Genomic DNA, 23,449 nt, shown 5'->3' with positions numbered 1-23,449 from the left:
CAGTCCTCTCACCCCATCCTCCACGTTCTCATCTGGATCTTGGTCCACTACTGACTCCACAAGAAGGTCTCCGATCACGGCCTCCAGCCCAGACTCTGCACACTCTTCATCCGAGCTGCTCAGCGGAGCTGCTTTATCCTGCAGGGACGCCACTATGTCCAGGTTGACACCAGGCATGGTGAGTTTCACAGATACTCTAGCGCTCAGCCCAGTAGGTGACCAACAAACAGGTGATCAGGCTTCACAGTAATGCTGGAGTGCTTTTCTAACTTCAGCAATGCTTAGATGAAATATGGGTGAAAATCAAAGAAAACAAAGAGACCACACAGACCACACGAAACACATCTGAAAAGTGTCTGGGGCAAACCCTCAGCCCTTTATACCCACACCACATCCCTCTCTTCAAAGGGCCAGAACACGAGAACCAATCACCCGGCCTGGAATTCTGTCACCATGGCAGCAAAGGCCCAGGGCCCCCGTCTAGCTCAGGTGCCATAGTCATGTCTATTTATCACCAGCCGGTCCATTATTCTAGTGGCTACCCCCCTCCCAGCCCTACTGCTCTTTATTTAGCCCCCCCACCCTTCACACCTCCACTGGCAGCACACAGCGAGTCTATGGGCAACGTGACCACCCTTCATTCCAGTCATAGGCACCAAATGTGCACAAATGTAAAATAAACAAAGGCTGACCACAATTCCTCAAGTTCTGCTATGCAGGTTGTTGCAAACATTCAACAGCTTCTTGGTATAAGTATGCTCTCAGCCCACATGCACACAGCTAGGCCACAGTCCAAGACAGGCCCTGACGGTTAGAATCACACGGTAAGGTTGAGCGCGCAGTAAATATTTAATTAGGCTACGTTGGTTTGACTGAGATATACATATATCTTTCACTAAGGCAAAATTACTTGAATCCCTCGTCGGATATCTGAAAATGATATACTAAAGGTATGATGTACTGATATACTAAAGTGGCTAGTCCCCAACTACCCAGAAGCCTCTCTGGTGTAAACCATGGGTTTCACAAAGATATGGCAGGATATTGTTGTCATGGTGACTGGAGGAGGATTGGTTCCCCCCTGAGTCTTGGTTCCTCTCAAGGTTTCTTCCTCATGCCCTTTAGGGGTGGGAATCTCCAAGTACTCTACGATTCGATTCGATTATGATTCAGAGGTCAGCGATTCAATTATATTGAATTACGATTATCGATGCATCTTGGCAGTAGCAATCCATGAATTAACTTCAATTTTATTTCCATTTTAAAACTCCCATTTTATTTTATATTTAATCAAATGAAAGCCATATGGCAAGTACAAGGCTACACACTCCAGAGAACTGAACAAAGAAATACAAACTGAAAAAGTGCACCTATAGCAGCATGTTTGCAGTAAATTAACAGATTTCGGCAAATGCCAACTCTTAACCAACATTATGTGCAAACAACAAACAAATATGTGGTATCAAAACCACAGCGTCCACACAAGAGTAGAATTATGTGCTAGCAGCTGACTTAAAACAATATCCTGAGAATAGAACTAGAGTGTAGCAGTAACAATTTTATGAAATTCTTTAATGATAAGATTGATAAAATTAGGGAAAACATTAGTAGTGCTATCTCAGAGCCTGTCAACATGCCAATGCACCTTGACAGCTGTCTGGTCAGCTCTGATGCCCTGTTCGAGTCCTTCTCCCCAATTGGTCGTGAGGAGCTTATTTCACTGGTGAAATCTGCTAAACCCTCCACATGCATACTAGATGCTGTACCAACCCATCTACTTAAAGAATTACTGCGCAGCAATGTAGAACCGTTGCTTACTATAATAAATTATTCTCTGAGCCTGGGCTACGTTCCCAGTTCATTTAAACTTGCAGTCATCAAGCCGCTAATTAAAAAACCTGGTCTTAACCCCCAAGAACTGTCCAACTATAGGCCAATTTCTAATCTGTCATTCATATCCAAAATTTTAGAGAAAGTCGTTTCTTCACAACTCTCTTCCTTCTTACAGACAGAACATGTCTTAGAGTTATTTCAGTCTGGATTTAGAGCTCATCACAGCACTGAAACAGCACTAACTAAAGTACTGAATGATCTCTTAATATCCTCTGATAAAGGACACATTTCGTTTCTCATACTGCTAGACCTCAGTGCTGCTTTTGACACCATTGATCATAATATTCTACTTAATAGACTGGAGACACTCATTGGCATAAGAGGTCAAGCACTCTCCTGGTTCAGGTCCTACCTGACAGATCGTTACCAATTTGTGCTAGTAAATAACGAATGCTCTGAGCATTCTAAAGTAAAGTATGGTGTCCCACAAGGATCTGTACTGGGCCCCATATTATTCTCATTATATATGCTACCACTGGGCACTATCATTCGTAGGCATGGTATTAGCTTCCATTGCTACGCAGATGATACTCAGTTGTATATATCTTCTAATCCAGATGATACCACCACAACTCTCAAGATTGAGAACTGCGTCCAGGATATTAAAAACTGGATGGCGTCTAATTTTCTTAAACTAAATTCTGACAAGACTGAGGTACTGATTCTTGGGCCTAAAGCTGTTAGAAGCAATTGGGCTGATATTCCCCTTACCCTAGATGGTTTTTCAGTAACACCAAAATCTACTGCAAAAAGTTTAGGTGTCACTATTGATTCTGATCTTTCATTTGACACACATGTATGCAATGTCACTAAGGCTGCCTTTTTCCATTTACGTAATAATGCCAAGCTGAGACACTTACTTTCTTTAGCTGATGCAGAGAAGCTAGTTCATGCTTTTGTCTCGTCGAGATTGGACTACTGTAATAGTCTTCTAATTGGATGCTCTAAACAGTCCATAAAGAAGCTACAACTTGTACAAAATGCCGCAGCTAGAGTCCTAACCAAGGCTAGGAAATTCGATCATATTAGTCCCACTCTCGCTGCACTACACTGGCTGCCGATTAAATATCGCATTGAATTTAAAGTTCTCCTGTTAACCTATAAGGCGTTAAATGGTCTTGCCCCACAATATCTGAGTGAACTCATTGATTACTACAACCCATCTCGCCCTTTGCGCTCCCAAAATGCTGGATTTCTCGTAGTTCCAAAAATTAGTAAAACTACAGCCGGAGGCAGAGCTTTCTCTTTTAAAGCCCCTCAATTATGGAATAGCCTTCCAGCTCCAATCCGAGACTCTGACACAGTTCCAATCTTTAAATCTAGACTTAAGACTCACCTGTTTAGTCAAGCCTTCAGCTAAAATTCCCCTTGTAAGGTGTAGGGGCTTGGGGGCCCCCAGACGTTGAGATTTCTGGTGATCTGAGATGTTGATGCTGTCATCCAGCTGTGTCTTGGCATCACTCTATTTGTGACTATGACTTGACTGGAAAGCAATGTCTCAGTGAGCCCTCATGCCTGTGGTCACCTCTGAACCTCTCCCTTTAGTTATGCTGCTATAGATTAGTCTGCCGGAGCCACATGCTGATCACTGGCACGTGAGCTACGTACATTTAAATCAACGGTGGTTTAAATTCATGTCCACTCAGTCTGTATTATCTATCTTCTTGCATGGCTCTACCCAAGACGATTGGATACAGGCACCTGCAGGCACCTGGGGGATGGTCTGGCTGCCGGTAGATGTGCTGATACCGGGGTTCACCTGGGGAGTAACACTGCAGTCGGAGCCTACAATACCAGCATCACTGCTCCGACACGGAATGAAAGCCTGGCATTCATCAACAGACATTTACAGTGACAATATCAAAACCCAGAACTTTCAATTCTACCTTTTACCTAGTCTGATTGTGTGAATTATGTGTGACTTGTGTATTTGTGTGTTAACGGGCCGCCCAATGGAGGATGGGTTCCCTTTTGAGTCTTGGTTCTCCCGAGGTTTCTTCCTATTCCTCACCATCATAGGGAGTTTTTCCTCGCCACTGTCGCCTTTGGCTTGCTCATTAGGGTTCTGGACCCATAGTATTGTTAACCTTGTAAACCCTGTAAAGCTGCTTTGCGACAACTTGAGTTGTTAAAAGCGCTATACAAATAAAATAAACTTTGAAAGAACTCCTCAGACAAAATCAGAAATTTACCAAAATCACAAACAACTTTTCATACACATTCAGAATTCTGTGCCATCAGCTTTAATAAAAAATAATGCTTGTACACTTCAGCATATTTTGAATAGCTAATAACTTAAACACATTCCTTATATAAAAATAATGATTCCAAGACTTCAGACTAAATATTGAAAAATAATATCTCCTAGACGGGACTTTGTATCTCTGCTCCAATGTGTGCAGCAGGGCACGAAAGCCCTGGTTCTCAACGACTGAATACGGACGCAAATCCTTCACCATGAAACAGCACAAAGCGAATTTTAATGTTGCTTTGTGCTAAAGTACTGAAAATGCTTGAAATTGTAACTAGTTCGTTTCACAACAAATAGCTGTCTGACTGAACAGTTATCTTGTATTACGTTAACAAATACGAGCCTCTTGTAATTCCAGGACGAAACATGAGAGAATGTGAAGACGTTAAGATTGGGGCGTTTTGAAAATAAACAGCCATTAAATAATGTGATAAACAAAAGGGAATTATTTCGAATCAGAGTATATGTTTAAATATTTAACTTTATTAAATTTAACGTGCTGGGAAATATTGAAATGGACCTTGAAAGTGGCGTACAAGTGCTTGAATTACACCTTGTATAGGTGTATGAAACATGACTTTGCAACACGGTGGCTTGGTGGTTAGCACGTTTGCCTCTCAGCACTGGGGTCCTGGGTTCAAGTCCCTATCTGAGTGGAGTTTCCATGTTTTCCCTGTGTTTGTGTGGGTTTCCTCCGGGATCTCCGGTTTCCTCCCACAGTCCAAAAACATGGAGGTTAGGTAAATTGGCAGTCAACAAAAAATTCTCCCTGAGTGTGTGTCTGTGTCTCTATGTTCAATAAAAAGTAGTGTCTGTGTGCGTGCGTGCGTGTGTGTGTGCTTGTATGCCCAGTGGTGGATGGTGCTTTGCCACTAGGGTCTGTCCTCTCTCCCCTTCCTGCACCCCATTCAGTCCCCCAGGGGGCTGTGGCTTCCGGTAGAGAGTACGCTGTGCGCAATTGGCTGCCGCTTCTCGCCGGTGTGTGTGTGATTGATTGTCTGTGACTTGTACCTGTGTTAAATTGTAAAGCGCCTTGGGAATCTGGAAAGGCGCTATATAAATCGAACATTCATTCATTCATTCATTTGTTCATTGCGCTGAAACACGGCGCGTGCAAAGTTACAAATTTCGAGAGGTGCACGATAGAGGTCTGCACTCTATCAGAATATCTTGCGGCGTGGGACAGAATTAAATTGTTATTGGCGGGAGCGGGAGTTTAATTAGTCCAGGCGATGCGGGAGCGGGACCGCATATACATGTAGAAAAATCCCGCAAATTAATAGTCTAGAAAATTATAATAATAACAATGCAATGATTTCCATGCATAAGGAACAGGATGAAAACAACTATAATCATTCAGTAAGTATAAAATATAAAAAATATATACTTACTTAAAAAGTAAGTATAAAATATAAAATATTGGCTAAGCAACTGATCACGTGAACATGAAGTGTGCGTCATTTTGTCATTTTGATACAGAAATGGCAGAGACTGTAGATGGTCAACCAGTTTCAGCGGTGGGAAATTCAATTAAAACAGGCAAATACACCACAATTAAGCCAACTACAGGAAAGTCTGATGTATGGAAGTCATATTAATGGAGAGGGAAATCGGCTTGTTGTGATAGATGTCAGAAAGTGTTGGTGTACGTCACCTGACGGCACGTGTTTGGACTGTGGTAAGAAATGGGACAGCGCGATCCATCGGTATGTTTTAATAAATACATAAGAAAATTTAAAGTACTAAATTTAATTAATTCAATTCATATTAGGATTGCGGGTGGGGGCGACAGAAATGTGTATGTGGCGGGCGGGTGCGGGACAAGCAATTAAAACAAGCAATTTTTTGGTGGGAGCGGGACTAAAACAAGCGGGAGCGGACGAGAGCGGGATTAAAACAGGCGACTTATTGGCGGGAGCGGGACTAAAACAAGCGGGAGTGGGATTAAAAAGTAGTCCCACGCAGACCTCTAGTGCACGACCTCTCGAATTGTCCCTCGCCCACAGGCTGAGCCACCGCGATTACGTCGTTTTCGCCGAGCGGACCCTCGCGCTGCGTTTACTATAAACCAGGATTTAGTAAGTTAATGCCGGCTGGATTTGCCGCTCTTCTTGCGTCTTTGTTATGTGCGTAGCAACACTTCCGCTCGTTCTCAGTTAGAGCTAACGTCTAGACAATCGATTGTTGTCATTTGTGAATCGATTCTGAATCGTCTACGTTGCGCATCGAGATGCATCTAAGAATCGAAAATTTCCCACACCCCTAATGCCCTTAGGGAGTTTTTCCTTGCCACTGTCGCCCTTGGCTTGCTCACTGGGGGCTAGGACTCGGACACTTGTAAAGCTGCTTTGTGACAACGACTGCTATATAAATAAAATTTGATTGATTGATTGATAAGTCACTCAGGATTTATATATTGTTACACCCTTAAAGATTTAAAGTTTAAAGATGCAGACAAAGTCAAAATGGTCAGTCTTGGTTTGCACACAAGTGCAACAGTGCTGCAGCGTGTCAGGCAACAGAACCAACAAGCGACTGTCTGTCCTGGACACACAGAGCTACGCATCTAAAAATATCAGGCATATCTCTAAAAGGCCATGCAAAAATATCATCACTTGTTTTATACCAGTGATGAGACAACAGAGTCAACCCTGCAAATAAAGTATAAGCAGCTAAGGATTTGAAAAACAGCAGCTATGGCATAATCCAGTTTTCTGAGAATGTCGTCACTTATTGCAGGATATAACTAACGATACGGCCAAGAGATGTAGTCAGCATAAGTCAAACTTTTAAGCATGGCATACAAATGATCACCATGATTATGGATAATCACCTGTCATTTGATGGCAATTTAGCTAATGATGACAATACAGTGAGATGTTGGAAAAAAATGAATAAAACATGAGTTACAATTATATCTCATTAATTATGAATGCCGCAGTCCCTTTACCCGCCAGCGCATGTCGGCACTGAGCATTTTTCTGTGGTCTGTTGCAGGCTTCAGAAAGACTCACCCAGGCGTCTCTACCTACTGACTCCCCAACAAATACTACAGCTCACAATGTCCTTGGCACAAAAACACAGCAACAAAAATAGTGCAATTCCCTGCAAGCAACGCTACCAGATATCCAATAACACAGACTAAAAAGGTGAACAAAAGGCACTGTTATGTTCAGTCTCAACTATGCTGAGAGTAAGTGATTAGAATAAAACTATTCTAGTTGGATAGTTGATATAATTTTAACTGTCCAGATTTCCTTCCTTTAGTGAGGAAACCTCCTCTTAAATATAGTCTTCTTGGGGAGGGGGGGGGGGGGGGGCTGCTCTTAAATAACATTCACTTGATTACGTCACCTGTATTTTATTATTTCTTCTCATGACCCTTTTAGTTTATACCACTAAATCATTTCCAAAACATTGATAGATAAACAAACTCACCTCTGGTCTTCGTCCTTTAGATCTTTCCCCAAATGGACACCACTTAAAAACTTTTTTTTTGTTTTACTTCTGTCCCTTTTACTGCTTAATTGTAGTTCTGAGCTTTGGGTGGCTGCATCATGCCATTTAAAGCCCAGCACTGCCACCCTAATCTGTACTGCACGGCTGTGGTTTCAGGAGCTCAGAGCATGTGTATCCTGTCTGAGACCACCCAGATCACACAGTCCTCCGCTTGACTACAGTTTCATTATTACTATATATTTGTAGTTGAACCATATGAACACCTGTCATTTACACATAAACCTTTGACCTCAAACGTTTGTGATGCAGTTTAAGTTCTACCATATACTTCATAATTTTACCCTATTCCAGATTGTACCTCTTTGGCCTTGCTGTAAATGGGTCTTTTCTTCGCCTGCTTTCTGTTTCGAGTCTTCCAGCAACAAAAATCCTCCATTTGTTTAGAGGCCCTGTCCTCTCACTAACAGACTGACACATACTGATCCCTAAAGATTACACCACTGACCCAAATGGCTGGGGACTGTGTGCAAAAAAACTGCAAATACAATGGCATCTTTATAATACTTTATAGTACCAAAGAGCTGTAGGTGATATGTGGGACAGTAGATGATCATTTGGTTGTCGATTGAGTTAGGGTAGTTTGGGCTAAAGTGCAACGTCACAGTACCTTAATGGAAGATCCTGTCGAGAAGCTGGAGTTGCTGATCTTGAATGGTGTTGCTCTCAGACCAAGCGTCAGCTCTGTCGAAAACAACAAAAAGGAAAACTGAGAGAAGTGGAGAACGTGTAGATGAGAACATATAGAGGAGTGGAGAATGTATAGAGGAGTGGAGAACATATAGAGGAGTAGAGAACGTGTAGATGAGAACATATAGAGGAGTGGAGAATGTATAGAGGAGAACATGTAGAGGAGTAGAGAATGTATAGAGGAGTGGAGAACGTGTAGATGAGAACATATAGAGGAGTAGAGAATGTATAGAGGAGTGGAGAACATGCAGTAGAGAACATGTAGATGAGAACATATAGAGGAGTGGAGAACGTGCAGATGAGAACATATAGAGGAGTGGAGAACGTGTAGATGAGAACATATAGAGGAGTGGAGAACGTGTAGATGAGAATGTGTAGATGAGAACATATAGAGGAGTGGAGAACGTGTAGATGAGAACATATAGAGGAGTGGAGAACGTGTAGATGAGAACGTGTAGATGAGAACATATAGAGGAGTGGAGAACGTGTAGATGAGAACGTATAGAGGAGTGGAGAATGTATAGAGGAGTGGAGAACGTGCAGTAAAGAATGTGTAGTGGAGTGGAGAACGTGCAGTGGAGTGGAGAACGTGCAGTGGAGTGGAGAACGTGTAGTGGAGTAGAGAACGTGTAGTGGAGTGGAGAACGTGTAGTGGAGTAGAGAACGTGTAGTGGAGAACGTGTAGTGGAGTGGAGAACGTGTAGTGGAGTGGAGAACGTGTAGTGGAGTGGAGAACGCGCAGTGGAGAACGTGTAGTGGAGTGGAGAACGTGTAGTGGAGTGGAGAACGTGTAGTGGAGAACGTGTAGTGGAGTGGAGAACGTGTAGTGGAGTGGAGAACGTGTAGTGGAGTGGAGAACGTGTAGTGGAGAACGTGTAGTGGAGTGGAGAACGTGTAGTGGAGAACGTGTAGTGGAGAACGTGTAGTGGAGTGGAGAACGTGTAGTGGAGTGGAGAACGTGTAGTGGAGAACGTGTAGTGGAGAACGTGTAGTGGAGTGGAGAACGTGTAGTGGAGAACGTGTAGTGGAGTGGAGAACGTGTAGTGGAGTGGAGAACGTGTAGTGGAGAACGTGTAGTGGAGTGGAGAACGTGTAGTGGAGTGGAGAACGTGTAGTGGAGAACGTGTAGTGGAGTGGAGAACGTGTAGTGGAGTGGAGAACGTGTAGTGGAGAACGTGTAGTGGAGTAGAGAACGTGTAGTGGAGAACGTGTAGTGGAGTGGAGAACGTGTAGTGGAGTGGAGAACGTGCAGTGGAGAACGTGTAGTGGAGTGGAGAACATGTAGTGGAGTGGAGAACGTGTAGTGGAGTAGAGAACGTGTAGTGGAGTAGAGAACGTGTAGTGGAGTGGAGAACGTGTAGTGGAGAACGTGTAGTGGAGAACGTGTAGTGGAGTGGAGAACGTGTAGTGGAGAACGTGTAGTGGAGTAGAGAACGTGTAGTGGAGTGGAGAACGTGTAGTGGAGAACGTGTAGTGGAGTGGAGAACGTGTAGTGGAGAACGTGTAGTGGAGAACGTGTAGTGGAGTGGAGAACGTGTAGTGGAGAACGTGTAGTGGAGAACGTGTAGTGGAGTGGTCAAGTCATGGTCAAGTCATGCCAGGGAAAGCAGAACCATAAATATTTAGAAATTAAAAAGGCCCAATTCCCACCAGTCGACAAGTATTTGTACACATTTAAAACTTATGGATGAGGTGAGGTACAGGGGATGAGGAAGAGGTGGTGGCTGTTATTCAGTTACGTAAACCACCCTGGCACCACTTAAGAGTTATAAATTAATGAGCAGATCAAGTCACGTTGCCACCAACATAAACACGATATCCAGCGCTCTTTGGGTCTGTGATCACACACACACACACACACACACACACACACACACACACACTTCACTCTCACATACATCCTCACACCAAGTTGTATTAACATATAATGTAAAATGCATGGTCACACTGAATTTGAAGCAGTAAAAGTTGAATTAAGTTCATGTAATGAGTTATGTTTTTATTTTTATTTTTTAATTGAAAAAGCTTTCTAATGCATGGGGCCTGTCAGCTTTAACGCTCCAGATAGATGGAATAAATCTCTGACTAGCACATACTGGCAGCAGCTCAAAGAAACTGTGTCTATATGTCTTAGAACTGCATTTTTGAGGCCAAGGAATGAATTTAAAAGAAAAACAGAAAAACTAGAACAACATTCTTGTGGATAAAGGTCTCAAATTGCACAGCTTAGCAGAAGAATTACTTTAAAATCCCAGTGGCTTAATCATAAAGAAGCATAAGGCTGGAACCCACCCATCATGAGCGTCAGAAAGACCAGGTCTCCAAGATCAGCAACTATCAGAAGATCCCTCGAGGAAATATCAACACTGAGGAAATTTTGGAATCTACTGCGATCAGAAAAGGTTTAAAACTTGCGCGTCAATTTTACCATGAACGCTGGTAACTGTTCTACTACACTGGTGGGTAAAAACAAATGTTCCTCAGAACTAGAGATGGAGACTGGAGCCAGAGACTTGAACTCTAGTTGCACTTCTGACATAGACATGAATGGAGCTGGTCAAAATGCAGACTACAGATATGCAGTATCAAATAAAGCTAGCTAAACAGTGTGGAAGAAACATCTTAAAAACACACACATTAGGCACGCTAGCTATTTTTCTAATCGTATAATATTAATCTGTAAAGAACCTCTGGCTTTTGTGCGTGCTCATTGCCCTAATGGCATTTTTTGTTAGCTAACGTGCAGAAAAGTGTAAATTAAGAAACATTAGCTATCAAGCACTAACCTGCATCTTTGTGACTGAGAACACGCATCAGTTTATGCAACCAACAACCTTGACTATGACTCTGGCTAGTATAAAGTGACTCGTGAATGTCTCTGCCCAGAACTTAATCAGTAATTACTTATGAAAGAGGTCAAATAAAGACCCAGCCCGGTTCCAGTAGAGTCTGTGTGACGGACCTATACTGCAGTGACGTCTGGAGTGGTGATCACACCCTACAGCTCCCTGTATGTGTGTCAGACTGCTGGGTACAGCTCTAGTAAGACCATGGAGCTGTAGTTACGAGTCAAGATGGGTCTGGATCAGGTCCCCACCATGATGCCCTCCACACTGCTACTGCGTTGCGACACGCCTGAGCTGAATGAGATAATGGAAACACGGTGGCTATGAAACATCTAGAGAAGGATGAGCACTGTTTCCAAATAAGGAAGAGCTGTGCATGGGTGAGAGAGAGAGAGAAAGAGAGAGAGCGAGCATGTGTGTGTGTGTGTGTGTGTGTGTGTGTGTGTGAGTGTGAGTGTGTGTGTGCGAGTGTGTGTGTGTGTGCGCGAGTGTGTGTGTGTGAGTGTGTGTGTGTGAGTGTGTGTGTGCGCGCGCGAGTGTGTGGGCGTGTGTGTGTGTAGGCGTGTGTGTGTGAGTGTGCGTGTGTGTGTAGGCGTGTGTGTGTGTGTGTGTAGGCGTGTGTGTGTATGAAGAAAGCAAGCAGAGTGTTGCTGTCCTCTGATTATAGGGATATGGTCTTATCTGGTTAACCTTCTCACAGCTGCAGAGCAGTAACCCTTAGTTAGTGGACTGCTAAGCAAAGCTTTTAGTACAGTGTTTCTCCACAACTGTAAACACAATTCACTCTTAGTGTTTAATCCTCTTAGCATCAGCGTTAAATCAGCCCTCAGTCTGCAGTGACTCATCGCTCCATCTGCACAATCCCTGAATGAATGCAGCCAAAAAAATAATAACCCCTCAAAAAACAGAAAAATGTCTAATCGTGCAGCAGAAGACATTGGGAATGAGAATATAAAACACACATCAAGCAATTATTCTGCAATTTCCTGTCATCATTTATCTCTTATTTATTTATTATCTGAAGAAAAAGTATATATAGAAATATTCAAATGATTTATGGCCTCATTTCCAGTGAAGCCAAGAACACGTGGTTTTGTGAATGATGAAACCGATCGTCTCGTCTCAGGAAGACGTCTGTGAAATCCATTGCATAACTCTCTCAGAAAGCATAGCACATCTCTGAAGAAAGTTTGGATTACCTAATGCAATTTAAATGCCTAAACCTTGATGTGGGTATCTTCAGCTCAGTATCTGAACCCTTCCAAGGGTACCTCATATGATCTCCATTTTCTTACCATTAAACACACATTTAAAGAGATGGAAGAAAAATAGACAAAAATCACATTTGCATGTCAAGCAACAAAGTGCGTGCTATACTGTGGCATAATTCTGAGTTCTGCACTACGTTGTGTGTGTTTTTACTTCTCTTGAATTGTGTCTAATAGGGCCTATAATGTGCAGGACTGTAGCTAATTCTCTGAACAGAAAATGGTTTATGGGGGAAAATGTGACATTTTTATGTTCTGAACGAGTTTATCTTCACACCCCACTTCTTCACAACGTCAGCACTGGTTCTGTGAGCTGTCACTAATGAAGTGGCCAGTAAGGACACACCAGTACCATTTCAGTTCCCAGCAGCCAGAGAAACATTAAGGAAAATATTAAGATTTCCACCACATTAGCTCCTGCACTTTCACTTTCCAGTATCCATCAAAGATGATTCTTGATTTTGTGTCAATTATGGGGAAATATGAGAATGCATTTCAACATAAAGGGTTAGGGTTAGCCTGTGTTGAGTGAATTTGAAGCTTTTTCTCCAACATTATGGATGAGAAAAAGCCCATAATAGCAATTTATCTACATCACAGTAAACCAACTATAAAGAAATGATTTGATACAGTAAGTCCCTTTTACACATGAGAATAAATCAACTTTATGTGTGTTGCTGCAGTTAACATCTGATGTGAACAGATAAACTAAAGTGTTTACTTCAGCAAAGATGTGATGGCACTGCTGAATTAAATATGCCATAAGAGCAGAATCATGATACATATATTAAGTTAAAAAAACAACAAACAAACAAAAAACACCCGTCAAGACATTATCGGCTCATGCACACTCATGCATGCAAATATGTACTAAGAGGTTGCATGTATTTTTCAGTGAAGGTGACCCTCAATGTGCCGTCAGTGTGTGAGCAGGGCAGTACCTACCTGATCTCTGCCCTCCAGGGCCGGAGAGGATCCGTGGCATGGCGGTGCCCGCCACAGAGGATGACGATGGTGGATGCTGGGTAATGGTGTGGCCATCCTTGATCTCGATGGTGAAGAAAGTCTTCATGCTGGCCTGGGGATCCCCGTGAGACTCTGTTATCCCTGAAGATGCTTCTCCCTCAGGAGCCTGGCCTTCGTCTGAGCTGCACAAGGCCTTCCTGACATGTTCAGCGGCGCCCTGGGGCCCGCCCACAACCCCCAGCGATTGGTCGGCACAGGCCAGGGGCGGGGCGGGAGAGTCGTGGCTGCGACTACCCCCACCGGCAGCAGGGGCGGCCAGGCAGGGCGGAAGGAGCGCAGGGCTGATGGGAGAGGCGTCCAGGCTCCCGCTGGCAGGAGCGTCTGCAGGAGAGGAGACGTCGTGGCCGTCCCGCTGCCTGGTCCTCCTCTGGTCCAAGGCGTCTGACGGCTCTGTGAACTTGCGCACCGTGTCACGGACCGTGTCTCTGTGTCGGGTCAGCGGCTGACAGGACGTGGTTTTGTTTGTAAATACTAGAAAGATGAAGTAGATAAAAAATGACCATGAGAAAGAGGTTCTCAGCCAAAGATATCCGTATCCCAAACCCAGAGGATCTCACAAGACAAGACGGGACGCACACAACACCTTAAACAAATTGAAAAAGGGCAAAAAGTTAAAGATTGCAGTATTCAGAGAAGTATGTACACACATCAGTTTGCACATGCACACATAACATGTCGGCAGCCGGTGACCAAGCACAAATTTACACAGACACACAAAGGGGGAAACAAAGAATTACAGCCCAGCTCTGGCCATGTTCCAATTCTTATTTCCTTTGTACCACAGCTCATATAGACCACCTTTCTTCAAAGTCACAAAGAAATGAAGAAAAAAAGGGAAAAAATATAGAGCTTTGATTACAATCTCACGCTGGACTGGGCCCCTTAGCTGCTTCATTCTGTAACTGCCCTATTCGGTCATGAGAACGAGCGAGGGCTTTGGGATGAGGGGACAGGATGTGGAGTGGGAACACCCCCCCATCACACCACATCCCTCTGAATGTAAACATTAAGCAGGTCTGTCTTATGAAAAGGAACGATGTGGGTGCAGGTTTAATTTTACTGTACGATAATCAACAAACAAAAGTAAGAACACTCATGTATATTGAGACGTAATTAGTAATAGAAAATGTCACTACCAAAAGTAAACTGTTTGGACATTCTCCACAATATTCAGAATTACCTGCATCTTTTTTCAGAGGGAACAGCAAGGTGTCCATGCCTAATGTGACCTAGAATAAAGAGGATAATCAGTTCATCACAAAACGCAAATCACAAAAAGTGTCATCGTAATTAGAGCCTACGGCAGGAACTCTTACCACCACAGTTGCACTACTTATGGTGGTTTCAGCACTATCCAATGAGTAATATGCACTCAAAAGGGCACTTTAGTTAAAACAAGCACCTCGTAGATAACAGTCGAGTCTACGGCCTGTCATGCACGATTAGTACCCCCTCCCCCCCACCTTGCTATGGGGAATTCTGGAAAATAGGAGTATTAATGCACATGTATAGTTGCATACAGACATTATAGTTATATAGTTGCAGGGCACCCAAGGTTTCTGTTAGTGTGAATAGCTAAGCAAGTAATACATAACCTGATTTCCAGAAGACCAGATTGCTAGTTTGTTGTGAGCAACATGGCCTGTGCTTAGTAACACCTCCTTCGGAACGTTTCACTACTTGTAAACACTTTTTGTAGCCAGCTAAGGGTCACAGTTGCTGGGGCATTTTTACCCATATTTGTGTGTGTGCATTGTGTGTGTGCATTTTTACCCATGTTACCCTGTTGTAGAAGGATTTTTTGTTCCCAGACTGTGTGATGTTTGTTTCCAGAATTGTTTAGGTGTTCTTTTGTATTTCTATTCTGAACTGTGCTGTGAAGCTTCTGATGACTCCTTCATAAAAGTCGTATTTGAGCAGGTGTAGAACAATCCACCAGCACTCTAGTCTACTAAATCTTTCACAAGGTCTTTTGCAGTCCTCCAAAACCCAGTGTGGATTTTGATCGACCTTTCTAGCAGTCATACAAGCAGTCGGAAAGTTTTCTTGGCCTTCCAGACATCAACTTGACCTCCACAATTCATGTTAGCTGCCATTTCTTAATTCCATTACAAGTAAACAGCTCCTGAAATGCTTTGCTGTCTCCTTATAGTCTTCTCTTGCTTTGTGGTCATCAAATATTTAAATTTTTACAGAGCTGGGCAGCTGGGAAACGTTAACAGAGATCAGATTTGTTGGGTTGCCCCCTTCCTGGGTTGCCTCTACAAATATTCAATAATAATCTAATCTAATCAATAATCTTGCTTAACATGTTTGTGCCTTCTGAAGATCCTCCACTCAGTTAACTGTTCCTACGAACAGACATTTTGACTGGGGCACCGAAACCTTTGCATGCCACTGAAACAGAAAACCAAGAACGATCAAGAAAAAACAACATTGAATTCAAATGTTGTGAGCACCTGTGTGTGTGTACATGCTCCTGAAGTGTGGTCATGTTTAGATCTCATCATTAAATCTCTGTTTAGCTGAACAAGTGAAAAGTAGAGAATGAAGAGAAAAGAGAACAAAAAAGTAAAGTAAAGACTGAGTTTGTGTGTGTGTGAGAGAGAAAGAGGAGGATAAGATGGTGGGTCTGACGTTATGTGGAGAGTGGGTAAATAAATGGAGCCTCCTCTTAAACATGATGTTGAGTGACTATAGTTCTCAGGTTTTCCAGGTCAGGAGATGGCCATAGTGATGGCGTAGTGTGTGTGGATGGTGTGGAGGTCCTGGATGGAACAGAAGGTGCAGTGTGGTCTCCTATCCAGAGATGAAGGAGCTGACACGTTGAGATGAAAGACACCTGTTCCATTTTTTGTTGTCAAAAGCACAGAGTAGATTGAAGATAATCACCATAGATTATTGTAGGCTTTTTCAGGTAGCTTTAAAAAAGAGTATTTTTCTGGTCTCAGTCATGGTTTATATTAACTCCCTCTGGGTGATATTTTACATGATGTATTCTGAAGGAAATTTTGTTCATCACCAATAGACTTCTCAGTCCTTACGTCGTTTATAAATGACAATATTTTGACCATAAGGTCTACTCTTAATCTTCACTGGCATCAACAGATGTGGAGAGAAAACAACAACAATGAATTAAACAAAGACCAAAGCACTGCTCTGCCTGATAAACACATCGTCATCTCCCTACCAGGTCGGTGGAGTGCAGGAAGTGGCTGACCCCTCACAATGTCCCCTCAGTAGCTGCACTGTGAGCAGATTTAAATAGCTGCTGTATTTTCATATTGATACAGAAGTACCTACTGATAATTTACTCTTGAATCTCAACACAAAGTCAAAGTTCCTTCTCTAATAAGGTCCCATGAATAACAAACACAGATTTGGCTATTAAAATCATGATTCTCCTGTTTGTCAGTTCCAAAAATACAGTATCAAGATTCCCTTGCGGTAGCAGTTTTGCTCACTATATTGTTCAGCAGAGGAACAATACGCTGTCCTACTCTTCTGATTTAAGTTTGCTCTTTGATGGGCTGCACACTAGACTAGTGACAGTATAAACACAGTTTTCGACTATATTGGAGAGAGAGAACGTCCTAAAGAAAAAGGACCTTGTTTATGTAGCACGGTAACTGAGCTCCCATAAGACTCTTTGATACCTATAAAACAGTGATGTTTATGGTCGCTGCCTAAACAATGAAGGTGTTATGAAAGCCAGGGCACTGGAGGAGTGTGTTGGAACGAGAGGGAGTCACAGTGCCAGTGTGTCCCATACCTGCAGTGGAACAGCGCCCCCTGGTGGAACCATCCTACCATTAGCACCAGCCCTGAGCCCCAATTCCCACCACACTCTACTGTCACAAGCTGCCTCACCTCGCGGTGTTTCAAAGCTCCGCCCTTAGGCCTTCCACTGGAGACGATTGGCTCCAGGTTCTGGGGGCGTGCCGTCATCGTGCCGTTCACGTCCTCGTCTTTGGTCTTGGTGTTAGCGGTTGTGGCGGAGTGCAGGTCAAGAGTCTTGCCAGGCCCAGAGGCATCATCACTCAACCCCGAGTTTGTGTTCTGTGAGGCTCCGCCCCCTCCCGGCTCCACCCCACCTGGCTCCGCCCCTGCGTCCCAACCAGGCGTTCCGTCTCGCTCCGACATATCTGATACGGGAGTGGGCCTGAAGCTGACTTGAGAGCTGAACCCTTGCTCCAGGCCGATCGAATCCAAGCGTCCACGGCACGAGGAGTCTCCTCTCTGGACGGACTCCGCAGAGTCACAGCAGTCCTGGTACGTAGGTAGGGCGTCAGATGGAGGAGAGCCAGCATCCCCCTGAGCGCAGATGGACAAAGGGCCGGACACCTTCTCCCTGACCAGCGGGTCCAATACCAACACCATGTCAGAATCAGAGCCTAAAACACACACAGGAGACACAGTCACATTTTCCATGAGGAGTCAAAGTGAAACGTTTTACTACTTTGTTCTGTTGTGTGTTCTTCCAACATGTCAAACATTAAGACGGTTGAGTCCTGCTACCTGGCGCAAAGTGGATGTTCAAAACGTTTGTTGTCAGCACGGTATCACAATTATACAATAATCTCTAACTTTTCCAAGAATGTTAAGTTATGGTGGTGGATGTCATTTTTTTAAAGTGCTCATAATTTGGGACCCTCCAGTATTGATTCCACAGAAGAGCACTGAACAGCGTACTCTAAACCTCTTACCATACACATTCACTCTACACATATATACTAAAGAGATCTACAACTTATTTTAGGTTTATGTCTACTAATGACAAACAAATCGCATAAATAAATAGAATCTGCAACGGAACAGTTTGTCTTGATTCACTTAAACAAGATCTTTATCTTAATAAGGCTTTCCTGTTAAAGTAAACACAAACACACACACGCCTAAAGTTAATTAGTAAAGAAAAGTGCATCTAGAGCACTGGACTGAAATGCATTACTTTGTCATATATGCTAAACCACAGAAAGCACACACACATACATACACGCACACGCAGGCACACACAAACACACACAAGCACGGGAAGCATTTAAAAGTATTTTTTTAAATACTCTATTTGCTTGGAGCTCAGTTCCCAGAGTTGTTGTGTCTGTGTAACGGAGGAAGAGTCACTGAGAGGTCAGCTCCTCTGAGTGGGGGGGGGCAGTCAAGGCTGTGGGCTGTGCTTCTCGCTGACCTCTCAAATGTGTAAGCACACGGCGGCAGGTCTTTGGGCCCGTGTGAGCTGGGGACACAGGAGGGGCTCAGCTCAGCAGTGCTGACACAGCTGGGCCACTGGGGGGCAGCAGCGGTCAGTCAGAATGTTTTTAGAACCACATGTTAAAAGGGAGTTAACATAGACAAAAGGGTAAGGGGCAAAATGAAAGGGCTGAGACACACACACACACTCCCTCTCTCTCTCTCTCTGTCCCTCTCTCCCTCCCTCTCTCTCCTCTCCCTCCCTCTCTCTCTCTCCCTCCCTCCCTCCCTCTCTCCCTCTCTCTCTCTCCCTCTCCCTCTGGAAATGAATGGGTCCCGAACCCAAGGAATGCCCCAGTACATTTTTGGTGTGTGTTCTATAAAGGCTGTTGTGAGGGTGGATATGTGGACGTTTCCTGTCACTCTCCGTGTGTACACAGACATGACCGCAGGGTGCACAGACAGCACTGGAACAGGAAGAGGGGGATCCAAGCACAGGAAGTGCTGGTGGGAGCACAACACGTTTCCTCTCATAGTTAAAGGGTATAAGGGCAAAAAATGGCAAAAATAGTTATAATAAATGGTTTAAAAGTAAATCTAATAAAAGTACTTTCTGTTCTACCTCAGCCCTAAAGAACAGGAAATAAATGTGTAATAAAGTTGAGAGCAAAGGAAAGATTAAGATGCAGATGTTTTTTTTAGATGCAGTATTTCAAGGTATTTCCTCTAAATCTGCTGTCACCATCAGAGAGTCCCGTCCCGTGGGAGAGGCCCCGGTCACGTTAATGCTCCTATAAGGTCATAAAACGTCTAGGCAGATCCCTGTCATTCCTGGGAGCTCGGTCAACCTCTACATCCTGATACTTTTCCCATCTGGTGAGGAAGCTCTGTCGCTGTCTCACAGACCCACGCTGCTCCATGAAGCGAGGCTTTCAAAGCACTGTCCACTAAAATAATCTTTGGGGTTCAAGGGACAATCAGCTCAGGCTTTGATGACTATGTATTTATATATGTATTTTTATAAATATGAAACACGTAGACACACAGCCGTGGCGTCAGCTGGGAGGGAGAGGCAGGCCTTACTTGATTGCTGTTGTGTGAAGTTTGTTTACCATGGGCTGCGAGGCAGGCCGTGAGGTTTCAACCTCCAAACCCCAAGCACATTCTGCTCCACCAGAAAAAACAAAAGGCCTCTTTTAGACAATCGGCCACTTACACAGACAGACCACAGTAGCGTGGATGTCAGCCTTGAACAAGTGACCCCAGTCACCATAGTTTAGGCTGAATTATAGGAAGTTTGGATATTTTCTTGTTTATTGCAATTTGGCCATTCGCTGGGTTCATTGTGTGGGGACATTTTAAGAGGACAAATGCCTGCTGCTCAGAGGCTTTGAAAGGATGTCCCGGAGGACACCAAACCACCTATGACCAAAGAGGAAGTCCCTGTATTTTGGGGTGGTTCTGAATTATCTGGTTTCTCTTAACCTCAGTAAATGGTTCCCCTGGCTACAATGAGAAAGAAAGGCCATGATGCTGAATAGTTTAAGTACTGAAATAGAGGCCCGCTACTGAGTTTCCAGACAGACCACTGCCACATGGGCAGTTCATACGAAAATGGCAGTCGGTGTGTAAAACAGGGCGCTCTCAAAACAGTGCAGGACTGTTGAGCAGCTAGACTGGGAAAGAACAAAGCACTTAAACTCCAAAATCAAATTGGCATAAGCATGTCGTGCACCAAACATGTGCCTCGCACTTTAAGCAGGTCTAGCATACGTTTCCCCCATGCGGTCATTTTAAAGCGCTCCTGGAATGACCGCACTGCTGTCCCCTTACACACAGTCTGTTCTACACTGCTGTCCCCTTACACACAGTCTGTTCTACACTGCTGTCCCCTTACACACAGTCTGTTCTACACTGTTGTCCCCTTACACACAGTCTGTTCTACACTGCTGTCCCCTTACACACAGTCTGTTCTACAATGGTGTCCCCTTACACACAGTCTGTTCTACACTGCTGTCCCCTTACACACAGTCTGTTCTACAATGGTGTCCCCTTACACAGTCTGTTCTACACTGTTGTCCCCTTACACACAGTCTGTTCTACACTGCTGTCCCCTTACACACAGTCTGTTCTACACTGCTGTCCCCTTACACACAGTCTGTTCTACATGATCACATGATCTCCAACAAAGCGCACCGCCCAGCTGCTGCAACTACGCTCAAGGAAGTTCGCCTGTTTTGTTTGTCAGTCACGCCACTGTTGCTTTAGCTGTGCTCTTGGGGTCAGGACCACGCCGATAGGTAAACATCCTTACAGATGTCCAGCATTTGATAGTGCAGGGCGAGACTCTTTTCAAAAATCAGACTGCAGTTTCCGTACCATCCATGACCCGCTGAAATGGGGAGAAACAATACGAGCTACAGCAGGTCCTGCATTAGGGTCCTGGATAATACTGGACTTCATTCAGCACTGGTGACAGGAGCTCTGAAAGACCGAGACTGTCATGGAGCTGCAGAGTGAGACAGTCTTTCTGCTACCATCACTGGGCCACCCCACGCAAATATTCAACATACTTCGACATAAAGGCCCACAGTCCTTTCAAAACTATCTCTTCAAAGGATCTCGCCCTTTGAAATGTTTTCAGACCCGGCTCCTGATCTGTGTCTCACAAGGAGCAGAGTTCTGTTGCTGACATCACCATAATCAGACTTGCAGCAGGACACAGCAAACACAAGCGTTGATGTTATTTTGAAGAACTTGCTAGAAGGATTAGATTAGCTTTTGGTTTTTCAGTAATGAAAACTTGTGGCCTTTGCTTTTTTGTGGTTAGCATTTTATGTTCTATTACATGTAGAAGGCTGAAATAATTAAAATGTTACGCAATAACCAGAAAGTTATTTTAAAAGGTGGGCAGACAGACAACATCTAAGCCAATGGAGCTGCACATCCCATATTCATGACATCACACAGTCTTTAGATGTTTACTGGTCACAGATAGTTCAGGTTCAGGGAGGAGAAAATGAGCTTCTTTCTCCTTCCTTCTCCACAGCTCCCCCATACACCCAGTCTGTCCTGTCCCGGCCCCAAACTTCCTGCTTCCTTACATCATAGCGGATAAACAGTGGCCGTTCCAGAGTACCCTGCTACACTCCTGCTTCACTTTGTCCTGTTGTGAACCGGGCCAAAATTACAGGCTAGAGGGGCTAAGCAAGGACACGCAGAACCACGACTTTCAGGACCGTACAAAGAGATGTTACCTTAACCACACGGGCAACTAAATATAGAGGTTGGGTGGAGCATTATTACCTTAGGAACAGTGAACTAACCATGAAGAAAGGATTACTTCATTACACATTTCTACACAGTTCACCATCCAAGGCATGAACAGGCCAATTAAATCAAGCCATACCAACAAAAAATATAGCAATATAGCAATAACACAATACTATGTTTTATCATAACTTGACCCAGAGTCCTATAAATGACTCCAATTGGAGAGGGTGAAGGAAATGGCTATGGGAGACATGAAACAGTCCACGTAGCACTGTGATCCGTCAGGTGTCTCACTGATGTAGAAGTGTGTGGTGGTGCTGTAGAATGCAGTGTGCCCACTGGTGCCATCTGTGGTGTTGAGGTGGTTAACTTGCCTGTCGGAAGGGCCTCTTTACGTCGCGTCTGGCTACGAAGTTTATCAATCCGTTCTGTCCTGTCGACGTTTTCCCTCTGGGTGTCCTGTTCAAACAAAAACAGATAAATAACGGAATTACGGTTTATGATGTATTACAGTGCTACATGAAATCAAATTATATCTGCATCATTGACTGCAAAGGAGAAACTGTGTCTTCATGATCAATGTATAGGAGCAAATGTTGAAATTATTGTGCAAGTTGACATGGTGTCATGGTCATTTTTCCTCTCCCAGTTCTCAAGGTGTCAAAAATCAATACTAACTATACGAGATAATGAACTAACAATATAGATAAACTTTTCAGATGGTTAATTCAGAAACATTTGCTCTACCGTTGTGTCTTAACGGGACATTCGCCCAGAATGTGAAGCAACCCTTCACCAGAGAGGAGACAGCATGCTGAGGACAAACGTGTCCATTTGAAGATCTCAGTGATGACAGAGTGCTCTGAGATTCTCCGCTCCACGATGTGTTAAACAGCTGCAATGCTGGCATTTCGTTTGGGAATTCCACAAAAAAGAACTGTGGTTGCAAGCATTTACTGCCACATTTCTATACAAGTATCACTGTGAAATTATTCTGCTGACACAAATAAGACCCCCCCCAGCTAAAATGGTACACAAACTTCTCAAATAAATTCCTGGATAAAAGGCTGTGAATTCCTAATGTGATAATGTGATAACAAGCACTTTAGTTGATCAGTTCAGCAAGTCACTGTCACATCTCCAGTCCGGAGCAGTCCCCCTCCCCCCCCCACACACACACACACACACACACACACACACACACACACACACACACACACACACAGACGTGGACACACACACACACACACACACACACTTAGGTTCTGCTTGGCAAAAAGCCGAAATCTGCAGACAAAAGACCTGGCAATGGGGAAGAGAGTGATGCATGACCTAAATTCCTCAATAAGGAAATCAAGGCAGAAGGAGTTGAAACATGTGATGAAGGAAACAGGTGTAATAAATGAACAGAACCACAGATTTCCTGAACCGATTTGTGCATGCACAGGTGTGTGGACGAGGGGCGGGGCATTCGGAATAGTGAGCGCAGAGTTCAT

At 43.9% G+C, this 23,449-nt stretch overlaps 1 protein-coding gene across 6 annotated transcripts in view; it reads right to left on the bottom strand.

Annotated features, from left to right (window-relative positions):
• The window catches only part of smtnb (smoothelin b), a 69,476-nt gene that overhangs the window by 11,064 nt on the left and 34,963 nt on the right, over nucleotides 1-23,449 (bottom strand). For 5 of the 6 annotated variants that reach the window (XM_076987217.1, XM_076987216.1, XM_076987221.1 and 2 more), the window contains 5 exons: nucleotides 22,328-22,412; nucleotides 17,361-17,884; nucleotides 14,671-14,719; nucleotides 13,410-13,961; nucleotides 8,271-8,344 (listed from right to left, as the gene is read on the bottom strand). In XM_076987217.1, the coding sequence (XP_076843332.1) occupies nucleotides 8,271-8,344; nucleotides 13,410-13,961; nucleotides 14,671-14,719; nucleotides 17,361-17,884; nucleotides 22,328-22,412 (1,284 nt within the window). Of the gene's footprint in view, nucleotides 1-8,270; nucleotides 8,345-13,409; nucleotides 13,962-14,670; nucleotides 14,720-17,360; nucleotides 17,885-22,327; nucleotides 22,413-22,700; nucleotides 23,040-23,449 lie in introns of those variants that run through there. The other variant, XM_076987220.1, reaches the window with a different exon arrangement.

The sequence above is a fragment of the Brachyhypopomus gauderio genome, unplaced genomic scaffold (assembly GCF_052324685.1).
Source record: "Brachyhypopomus gauderio isolate BG-103 unplaced genomic scaffold, BGAUD_0.2 sc51, whole genome shotgun sequence".
Lineage (NCBI taxonomy): Eukaryota > Metazoa > Chordata > Actinopteri > Gymnotiformes > Hypopomidae > Brachyhypopomus > Brachyhypopomus gauderio.
The sequence above is the reverse complement of the archived record's forward strand: the minus strand, read 5'-3'. Positions and strand labels throughout refer to the sequence as shown.